Source organism: Balaenoptera ricei, chromosome 2 (assembly GCF_028023285.1).
Source record: "Balaenoptera ricei isolate mBalRic1 chromosome 2, mBalRic1.hap2, whole genome shotgun sequence".
Taxonomy (NCBI): Eukaryota; Metazoa; Chordata; class Mammalia; order Artiodactyla; family Balaenopteridae; genus Balaenoptera; species Balaenoptera ricei.
Genome location: NC_082640.1, coordinates 101,501,902 through 101,512,934, shown reverse-complemented (window position 1 = coordinate 101,512,934; position 11,033 = coordinate 101,501,902). Strand labels below are relative to the sequence as shown.

The 11,033-nt window shown below is 41.9% G+C and overlaps 1 protein-coding gene across 17 annotated transcripts in view; it reads right to left on the bottom strand.

The window, feature by feature from the left end:
• Positions 1-712: 712 nt before the first annotated feature.
• The window catches only part of PPIP5K1 (diphosphoinositol pentakisphosphate kinase 1), a 43,017-nt gene continuing 32,696 nt past the window's right edge, over positions 713-11,033 (bottom strand). For all 17 annotated transcript variants that reach the window (XM_059913435.1, XM_059913436.1, XM_059913437.1 and 14 more), the window contains 2 exons: positions 5,255-5,368; positions 713-2,616 (listed from right to left, as the gene is read on the bottom strand). In XM_059913435.1, coding sequence (XP_059769418.1) covers positions 1,682-2,616; positions 5,255-5,368 — 1,049 coding nt within the window. In that variant the 3' untranslated portion in view covers positions 713-1,681. The remainder of the gene's footprint in view (positions 2,617-5,254; positions 5,369-11,033) is intronic.

The window sequence follows — 11,033 nt, the reverse complement described above, 5'->3', positions numbered from 1 at the left end:
ACGTCAAGGGGGTAAAGAAAGCATAACCCGTTTATATCAACTCCTGACACTCACTCCCAAGCATCAGAGTTAAAAGTTAAGAGGGTGATTCCAACGATCTGGTGAGAAGTCACTGTACCCTTTGGTGCTTCACAGAGATAGAACCTCTCTTCCCGGTAACACTACTTATTTAAGAAATTTTGGGATTGTAGGCTGATTGCCATAGGGACCTCCTGGAATGCTTAATCTCCAAATTTTTAAGGTCCATTCCTGCTCAACTACCGTGGCTTTTGACTGGTTCAGATTAATTCAGTCACAGACATGACTGACCTACAGTCATTCATTCTTTTTTTTTTTTTTTAATATTTATTTATTTGGTTGTGCCAGGTCTTAGTTGTGGCTTGCAGACTCCTTAGTTGTGGCACGTGTGCTCCTTAGTTGTGGCCAGCAGCCTCCTTAGTTGTGGCATGCAAACTCTTAGTTGCAGCATGCATGTGGGATCTAGTTCCCTGACCAGGGATTGAACCCCGGCCCCCTGCACTGGGAGCACGGAGTCTTAACCACTGCGCCACCAGGGAAGTCCCCAGTCATTCATTCTTGAATTCACAAGGACATCATCACCACCATAATTATGGTTGACTATTCTCACTATTTTATATTTATTGAGCACTCATAATGTTCCGGCCCCCAACTCCAATGACCACATTACCCCTCCTACTCACCCCCATCCCCATCCCCATCCCCAGATCTTTGGGAAAAGCTTCATAATCACACCTGGCCTTAAAGACACAATGATATGAGGACAAATCCTATGGGGACCCTGGAGTATTTGGTCTTTGGCCAGTCTGTCCCTGGCTCGACTACAGAAATATATATATAATCTTTGCTCATGTCTGTACAATACTGATCTCTGCTGATTGCTTAAAATAGAACCTGATTTTTCTCTACTACAATGTCTCCTAAGCCATACAGTCCCACAACAAAAGGAGGCCCAGCTTTACAGACTGGCCAAGAACCCCCAGAGCATTTTAAGTAGTTACTCAGAAATTTTCACAGCAATCTAATACTTATTTTTCCCTAGAGCTATTGCCCAGAGGAACAGGACTAGGGCAGAGAGGGCACCTGGGGATGATATGGAAACATCCATAAGCCCAACCTAAAAATTTGTGGCCATGATGGATATTTGTTTGGGAAAGGAACTCTTTTTTCCCAGACATTTCAGACAGCCATCCTGAGCCCACCTGAGGATACTAACAAAGACAAGAGTCCCCTGAATGCACATATGGTCTAAGGGTACCTTGAAAAGTTGTGAATATTTTCCGGAAAAGTAGAGACCTTGGAGTCCCCTTTTGCACTTGCTACCCCCAGATGTTGTCTTCAGCAGTTAAGTGGCAGTTCCTTTACCAATCTGGGATTTCCTGGGATGATCAGAGAAAGTTAGGTAATGATAGACCCATTTACCTCTTGAAGGAAATCGTATTCAAGTCTAATGGCTGGGTGAGAAGTCAACAGCTGCTTTAACATGAAGTTGGCTCCTCCCCAAGCCCAGCTCTGGCACAGGTATGCTTCATGCCAAGAGGACTGCTTCCTCAGACACCTGTGGTGAGATCCAAGGCCTTAATGCTGGCAGGTGAGTTAGCCAACAGAAAAATTTGCTAGCTCAAATGTCTGGTATAGTGTGACACCACTAATGAGAAAATGATTAATCACATGTTGCTGGTGGAAGGGGTGAGTTCTGGTCACGGGCTAGAGACTGGCTCTGAGGGTTTGCATTGCTAGATGGATACTGGACTTGAGGAACATCCTCTCCAGACAGCTGGTCAATCAACTCAGGGACCACATAGGACTGCTGCTGGTTCACCTCCTCTGGGACCTCCTGGACATACAGATCACCCTCCCCAGGGAACTCTTGGGATGGTTTATCAACCTCTGGGATGTCCTGAGACAACAAAATGATTGCAGAAGTCTCTTGGGCCAGCCTGCCAATGTCCCCAGAGAATTCCTGGCATGGCTGGCTAAGCTCTTCAGGGATCTCTTGGGCTGGTTTGCCGACTTCCATGAGGATTTCCTGGGCCAGGCCACCAACCCCTACAGGGAACCCATGGACCAGCCTGCCAACCTCCACAGGGACCCCCTGGAGTGGCTGGTTGACCTCCTCAGAGTTCTCCTGGCAAAGCTCGCAAGCTTCCTCAGAGACTTTCTGGTACAGTTGGCTGGCATTCTGGCATGGCTGGCTGATCTGAGGGACCTCCTGGCATGTCTGGTTAACATCATCATGTTTCTCCTTGCATGGTTGGCTGATGTCAGGGACTTCCTGGCATGGTTGGCTGACCTCTTCAGGGATGTCCTGGCATGGTTGGCTGACCTCCTCAGCAACCTTCTGGCATGGCTGGCTGGTTTCCACGGGTGGTTCCTGTGGGGACTGGTTTCGTTCAAAAGGTTCTTGCTCCCTTTCTATGGGGAGCTCTTGTGCTCCATTCCCAATGCTCTCCTGGAGCAGCCCAAGGCCTTGATGTTCTTCAGTCACATGTGAATTTAGGGAGGGGTGATCACTGAAGCCAAAATGGCAGTTACCATCCACTGCAGTAGGGGAGGAAGGACCAGCACTGGACACAGTGCTGGAAGGGCCACTGCTGTCTGCAAAGCAAAGTCAGGAGACCAAGTCAGAAGAGCTGGAAGAGTAGGCTCTATGTATGTAGTTCAAATGCCAGAACAGATGGCCTATATTACTCATGTCTTCGGGAAAGAGGGTCTGAATTCTTCTTAGGTTATGCAGAGACTCCTAAGTTAGCTTAGCCCAGGAACTGTTGCTCTGGCCTAAGGTGTACTACAGGAGTGGCACTAAGGGACATCTAAGACTTCAGGAGAGAGTGCTGAGGCCCACTTCATCCAGTTCTTTCATAAATGTACCCCCATTCCAACTCCAAATTCCCATGGCCCCTCATTCTTACTTTGGAGGCATATGAACACTTCATACCAGGGGTTCATAATTAGGGTTACATACCAAAATTATGGGAAATTTTTAAAAAATACATATTTCCAGGTTTCATCTCCAGAGATTCTAATTCTAGATTTAGGGTAAAGGTGTGGGATGTTGAAACACTCCCAGTTAAATCTGATGTGTATCTTTTGTTAAGAATTATTTCTTTAAAGCACATTTCTGGGGCAGAGGTAACCTTTATTTACTGCCCAAGAGACAAGTAAGCAGGAAAATGTAGAAAAACTTTGTGAATCAGAATAACAGGAAGGAAAATTATTTACTCAAAGATGGAAGACTGCCATGAAATCTCTAAATAGCGGCAGTTCTTTTTTTTTTTTTTTTTTAATGGCAGCAGTTCTTAATTAACCTTTCTGGAGGTCACTGACCCCCTTTGAAATTCTAATGAAAGTCATGGACTATCTTCCCAGGAAAATGTACATATGGACATTCCCCCTCATCTTTACATATAATTCCTGGGGTTCATAGACTTTACCCTGAAATCCATCCACAGATCCAGGGTTAAGACCCTCTAAGTCTTGGGACATACAGTGTTACAGGCTTATGGATATTATATACATATAAAATATAAAAACTAATTTCCTAGGTCTTGACAGTAGTAAATGAAGGCCTTAGAGTCTTCAGTTACACTGTGGGACAACTCCTATCCCAACTTCTACCTCTTCATTAATCTCTAGTAGGGGACTAATCTACTTTTCCCTTTGTAAATATCATATTAATTGATGGTACTGTAGCTTTAAAGCACTCTGATATCAATAATGATAAGATTTTGGAAATAGGGGACACCTGAATAGCTTGTCATCAATGAGAACCAGGGAAGCTGGTAAACCTGAGTCTGCAAAGGCTCCAACAGTCATTGAGTTTAAGGAATGCCAGCTATCTCTTTTCTGTAAAGCAGGGGTCCCCAGCCCCCTGTCCGAGGCCTGTTAGGAACCAGGCCGCACAGCAGGTGAGCGGTGGGCTACCGAGCGAAGCTTCATCTGCCTGCCGCTTGCCATCGCTTCCTATCACTCGCGTTACCGCCTGAACCATGCCCCTCCCCACTGGTCCGTGGAAAAATTGTCTTCCACGAAACCAGTCCCTGATACCAAAAAGGTTGGGGACCGCTGCTGTAAAGGATCATATGAGGCATGCTTCAAGCAGAAAAAAAAAAAAGAAAAAAAGAGGAATGTGGTTTGGGGCCAACAAGGCCTATTTAGGGCAGACAGACAGACCCTAAAGAAAATGTTTATCAGTGAGGCTATACATCTGATACTGAGATTTAAAAAAGAAGAAAAAAGGTGTAAGCTGAGTTCACCCAAGGATAGAAGTAGCCTTAATATTCATCTAGTAGTTTGATTCAGACAAATCAAAGAGTTCAGACAGAAACAGAAGTTGAAGAAAGATAAGATTTCTAGGGCACAGAACCTATAAACACTATTGGACAGAGGTAAAAGGACCAATGGCAAGGTGAGTATAGGATAATCTGAAATTCAGGGGAAGAATTCTTGGTGTCAGGAAGGAAAGTTTCTTCTGCATAGAGGGTGCTAGAAGAAGGGAAAAATTCTACAACTGTTTACCCCAGTGCTAAAAATATGAATTTTTGCTTCAGTTCTATCCAAGTAAAATAATGTTTGATTTTAGATAGTCCCTGGAGGTAGGACGAATAAGGAAAGGATTCTTCCATTGCCAGTGTCTCTGGGCCTTATCCCCTGTCTGGTCACCACTGGTATCTCTCCCCCTCTACAATTACCCTAAGAACTCCTTGGGGCTCCACTGTTCACACTGTTACCAAGGATAAATAGTGATAGGCTAGAGATTATAAAGAAGAGATGGGAAAAAGCAGCACCTGAACTTGAACTAACAAATGAGAACAGACAACTTGAGAGAAGGGACAGGTAGAAAGTAGTAGCAGATTCTAGTTTCTTTTTCCCAGCTTTTCTATGTATCCAGGTTTCCTCCCAAGTCATTTTTACTTGAGAAAGCTGTAGAGACCAAATGGGGACTTGAGGAGAATGCAGCCTTCATCTTTTCTTCCCTAAAGGACCCTCTGGGCCACTATCATTTAGGAGCCCCTCCAAGGAGATAGAGGGGACATGGAGGACAGAGGCGACGGATGAGAGAGAATAAACAGATCCGCCCTTCATCGTGGAAACAGCAAGTGCAACTGCTTCCCTGCCTGGTTACTCCTGGTCCTTCAACCCTCATCTTTGTTTCCCTCCTGCGACGAGTCTCTTATTCACCAATCCCTCCATTCCCTCTTGGCCTTCTCTAGGCAGTTCCAAAACAATTACTTACACCAAGGGGGCTTTTCAGAGCGCTGCCGGAGTTGCAGGGTAGGTGAATGAAGAGTGCGAGGTGGAGAAAACGGGCTATCAGAGGTCTGGTTGCTGTGCATAGAGTCAAAGAGGGCTGGACAGGTGAGGGAGAGAGAGGGAAGAAAAAAAAAAGGCTATGAGGAAGAATTCAAGAACCACAGGTTCTCAAAATAAGTGAAAACCAACTTACACTTCCGCAGGCTGAGAAGTAGCATTTCCTAGGGACCCTTCATACAAACCATTTTTAATATTTTAAACTTTATATTATGAATATTGTCAAACATATTTTTTAAAAAGTAGTTGAGGGACTTCCCTGGTGGCGCAGTGGTTAAGAATCCGCCTGCTGGGACTTCCCTGGTGGTCCAGTAGTTAAGATGCCGTGCTTCCAATGCAGGGGGTGCGGGTTCAAACCCTAGTCAGGGAACTAAGATCCCACATGCTGCGTGGCCAAAAAAAAAGAAAGAATCCACCTGCCAATGCAGGGGACACGGGTTCATCCCTGGTCCGGGAAGATCCCACATGCCGCGGAGCAACTGAGCCCATGTGCCACAACTACTGAACCTGCGCTCTAGAGCCCGTGAGCCACAACTACTGAGCCCAAATGGCACAACTACTGAAGCCCATGCTCCTAGAGCCCGTGCTCCGCAACAAGAGAAGCCACTGCAATGAGGAGCCCGCGCACCGCAAGGAAGAGTAGCGCCCGCTTGCAGCAACTAGAGAAAGCCCGCTCGCAGCAACGAAGACCCAGTGCAGCCAAAAATAAATAAATATATTTAAAAAAAAAAAAAAAGTAGTTGAAAGACTAGTACAATCAATACCTATATATTCATCTCCTATATTTAACATGTTAACATTTTGCCATGTTTGTTTTTTTTTTTTTTTTTTTTTTTTTTTATTTATTTATTTATGGCTGTGTTGGGTCTTCGTTGCTGTGCGAGGGCTTTCTCTAGTTGCGGCAAGCGGGGGCCACTCTTCATCGCGGTGTGCGGGCCTCTCACTATCGCGGCCTCTCCTGTTGCGGAGCACAGGCTCCAGACGTGCAGGCTCAGTAATTGTGGCTCACGGGCCCAGTTGCTCCGCGGCATGTGGGATCCTCCCAGACCAGGGCTCGAACCCATGTCCCCTGCATTGGCAGGCAGACTCTCAACCACTGCGCCACCAGGGAAGCCCAGCCATGTTTGTTTCATCTATTTCTTCATGCAGAAGTTCTTTAAATAAATGACGAACATTATGAGACATTTCACCTCTAAATAATTCAGTATTCACTTCTACAATATAAGGAATTTTCCTACATAGCCATACACCATTAATAAACTTAACAAAATCTTAAAATACCCTAATATCATCTTAGTACCCAATCCATATTCAAATTTCCCCCAATTATTCCCAAAAATGTCTTTTATAGTAAGATCCAAACATGAACTATGCATTCCATTTTATTATGTCTCCAAAGTCTCTTTTAACACATTTTTGACTGGAGATGTATTATGGCCACAGGTGTTAGTTTCCGCAAAAATCCCCCAGTCAATAATGTGTTAACCTAGAATCGAGCTCCCCCCTATTCTTTTTTCATACTTTTTTTAAAAATAAATTTATTTATTTGTATTTTATTTATTTATTTTTGGCTGCGTTGGATCTTCGTTGCTGCTTGCAGGCTTTCTCTAGTTGCGGCAAACGGGGGCTACTCTTCGTTGCGGTGTGCGAGCTTCTCATTGTGGTGGCTTCTCTTGTTGTGGAGCATGGGCTCTAGGCATGCAGGCTTCAGTAGTTGTGGCACATGGGCTCAGTAGTTGTGGCTTGCGGGTTCTAGAGCACAGGCTCAGTAGTTGTGGCGCATGGGCTTAGTTGCTCCGTGGTGTGCGGGATCTTCCTGGACTAGGGATCGAACCCGTGTCCCCTACATTGGCAGGTGGATTCTTAACCACTGTGCCACCAGGGAAGTCCCTCATAGTGACTTTTTGAAAAGAACAGGCCAGCTGTCTCACAGAATGTCACATTCCACACTCTGGATTTGTCTGATTGCTTCCTCACAGAAACATTTAACTTGTTTCACTATCCCTTGTATTTCCTATAAACTGACAGATACAAAAGACTTGATTCAATGATTCAGGTGTTTTTTCTTGTTTGTTTTAAATTTTTTATTTTTGGCTGTGTTGGGTCTTTGTTGCACACAGGCTTTCTCTAGTTGCGGCGAGTGGGGGCTAGTCTTCACTGCAGTGCACGTGCTTCTCATTGCAGTGGCTTCTCTTGTTGTGGAGCACGGGCTCTAGGAGCGTGGGCTTCAGTAGTTGTGGCATGCGGGCTCTGTAGTTGTGACTCACGGGCTCTAGAGCTCAGGCTCAGTAGTTGTGGTGCATGGGCTTAGTTCCTCCATGGCATGTGGGATCTTCCCAGACCAGGAATTGAACCCGTGTCTCCTGCATTGGCAGGCAGACTCTTAACCACTGCACCACCAGGGAAGTCCGATTGAGGTGTTCTTCTTTTTCTTTTTTTTTTTTTTTTTTTAGTGTAAAAACAAATGCTTACATTTTTAATATTTTTTTTTAGGTTTTGATGATTTTTTTAAAAATTGAAGTATAGTTGATTTACAATGTTAGTTTCATGTGTACGGCAAAGTGATTCAGTTATGTATATATATATTCTTTTTCAGATTTGTCTCCACTATACATTATTACAAGATATTGAATATAGTTACCTGTGCTATACAGTAGGTCCTTGTTGGCTATCTATTTTATATGTAGTAGTGTGTATATGTTAATCCCAAATTCCTAATTTATCCCTCTCCCCCCTTTCCCCTTTGGTAACCATAAATTTGTTTTCCATGGCTATGAGTCTATTTCTGTTTTATAAATAAGTTCATTTGTATCATATTTTAGATTCAAAATATAAGTGATATCATATGATATTTATCTTTCTCTGACTTACTTCACTTAGTATGATAATCTCTAGGTCCATCCATGTTGCTGCAAATGGCATTATTTATTCTTTTTTATGGCTGAGTAATATTCCATTGTATATATGTACCACATCTTCTTTATCCATTCATCTGTCGATCAACATCTATGTTGGTTCCATGTCTTGGCTACTGTAAATAGTGCTGCTATGAACATTGGGGTGCATGTATCTTTTCAAATTACGGTTTTCTCTGGATATATGACCAGGATTGGGATTGCTGGATCACATGGTAGCTCTAATTTTAGTTTTTTAAGGAACCTCCATACTGTTCTCCATAGTGGCTGCACCAGTTTGCATTCCTACCAACAGTGTAGGAGGGCTCCCTTTTCTCCACACCCTCTCTAGCATTTATCGTTTGTAGATTTTTTGATGATGGCCATTCTGACCGGTTCAATGATTCAGTTTAAATAACTTTGGGACTTCCCTGGTGGTGCAGTAGTTAAGAATCCAATGCAGGGGACACAGGTTCGATCCCTGGTCTGGGAAGATCTCACGCCACGGAGCAACTAAGCCTGTGCGCCACAACTACTGAAGCCTGCACACTCTAGAGCCCGCAAGCCACAACTACTGAGCCCACGCACCTACAGCCTGTACTCCACAACAATAGAAGCCACCGCAATGAGAAGCCTGCGCACCACAGCGAAGAGTAGACCCCACTTGTTGCAACTAGAGAAAGCCCGTGCGCAGCAATGAAGACCCAACACAGCCAAAATAAATAAATAAATAAATAAATAAATAAATAAATAAATAAATAAATAAATAAATAACTTTGGCAAGAATACTTCAAGAGGTGATCCTGTGTACTTTATATTGCATCATATTGGAGGAACATAATGTCTCATTATCCCACTAAGGCTAAGTTTACAAACAAAGTTAAAGTGGGGCCCATGAGATCTCACCATTGTAAAGTTTTCCCCTTCTGATTAGAGGTGATCCTTTGGCACTGTGGAACCTGATCAACATTTCACCTAATTGTGTTAGTATCCATTGATGAACCTTAATTACTTTATTAGGAGTGTCAAGTGGTGATTTTCTAATTCTATCAATTCTTTATTTATTAGCTGGCATATTTTCTGTAAAGAAGAGCTTTCTTCAACTTGGGGCATTTGATTACATTAAACTGCAGTTCTTACTGAAAAGGAAGGATAAGTGTTTATTTCCCTTTAATTAGTTTTCAGAAGAAAGAGTTGGTGAAAAGTATTCATCAATAGTGACAGATGATTATTATTTTATTTTATTTTTGTTCTCTTTTTTGTAAGATTCATTATGAGCTTGTAGATGTTTACATGTTCAGTGCACTTTAATCAACTACAATAAATTATTCTTTTTAATGTTAAAATATTCCAATTCTGGTCAGTGGGAGCCTCTTCAGGCTCGATTGCTTCCTTGCTTCTGTTACAACATGCCTCAGGATCACCTTGTGCTTTCCTTGCCCTAGATCATGCATCCTCAATAAAACTGGTTCTCGGTGAAAGTGAAAAAACTTAGATATTCCACTGGTTTGTGGTCCATCAAATGGCTACAATACATAAACAGACATAAAGTATATCTGTGGTATTAAAATTTCAGGTGGCGGGGAGTGATTGGAGGAAAAAAGTCTAAAAAGGCTCTGTAGGAGGGGGTGTGATTTTAGTAAAGAAAACAAACAAAAAAAAGGTTAAAAAACATGAGCCTAGACCAGGAATCCAACCATGGAATCCTGGTTGCTTTTAGTGGGGAATGATATGTAGAGACCAAAATCTAGGTGCCAAGGGAGCTCATTGATACTCTTTCTAATAAATGATATTAGAAAAAGCATTAAAAAATGGAATTCATATTGATATTTTCAATTCAAATTTAACATTACAGCACTTTAAAAATCTTCTGAATTTATTATTTGTATCTAATTTATCTTACTTTGAGAATTCTTATTCCTAATAACAGAAACACAATTACTTATTTGCATTACTCTATTATATGTGTGTGTGTGCATATGACATATATGTTTCAAAATAGTATCAATATCACTACTAACAATTAAACCACTGAATGAGGATTAAAATTATGTTATATTTCTTTTTGTTCCACTAAAGGATTTACAGTCAAAGTACAGTATTCCAAAGTTATTTGAAAAATTATTTTCCCTGTGTGATTATGTTACTATTTTGATATAAAGTTAGGGTAATTTCTTTCCATTTTTTTTTTTTTCCAATTTTAGGATTCGCTTCTTTTGATTTAGTCTTATATTTTGAAAAACATTTACAGGTTCACAAGTCAAAGGTTTATAAAAAGGCATATTCAGAGGAAGTTGCTTTTTCTTCATGCCCTTCAGCCCCGTTCCTATTGCTCTCCAGTGGTAAACATTTTTATTAGTTTCTGGTGTTTACTTTTATCATTTCTTTTTGAAAATATGTATATTTTCCCCTTATTTCCCCTCCTTATAGAATAGGTAACATACTATCAACACTATTCTGCACCTTTTTTTTTCCACTTAACAATATATCCTGGAGATTACTTCATATCAAAACACATAGACCTTCCTCATTAGTTTTAACAGATGCATAGTACTCATTTGAGTGGACATACCACTGTTTATTCAACCACTCTTGTACTGAAGAACTTTGGGGTTGTTTCCAAAAATAATAAATAAACAACATAAATTATGTCACAATAACTGTATACAAATGTTGTTTCAACTTTGTGTACAGCAGCTTCAGAATAGATTCCTAAAATTGTATTATTAGATAAGAGAGTAACTGTATCTGTAATTCTCTGAGATATTACAAAATTTACCTTCATAGGGGTTGTACCATTTTGCACTCCCA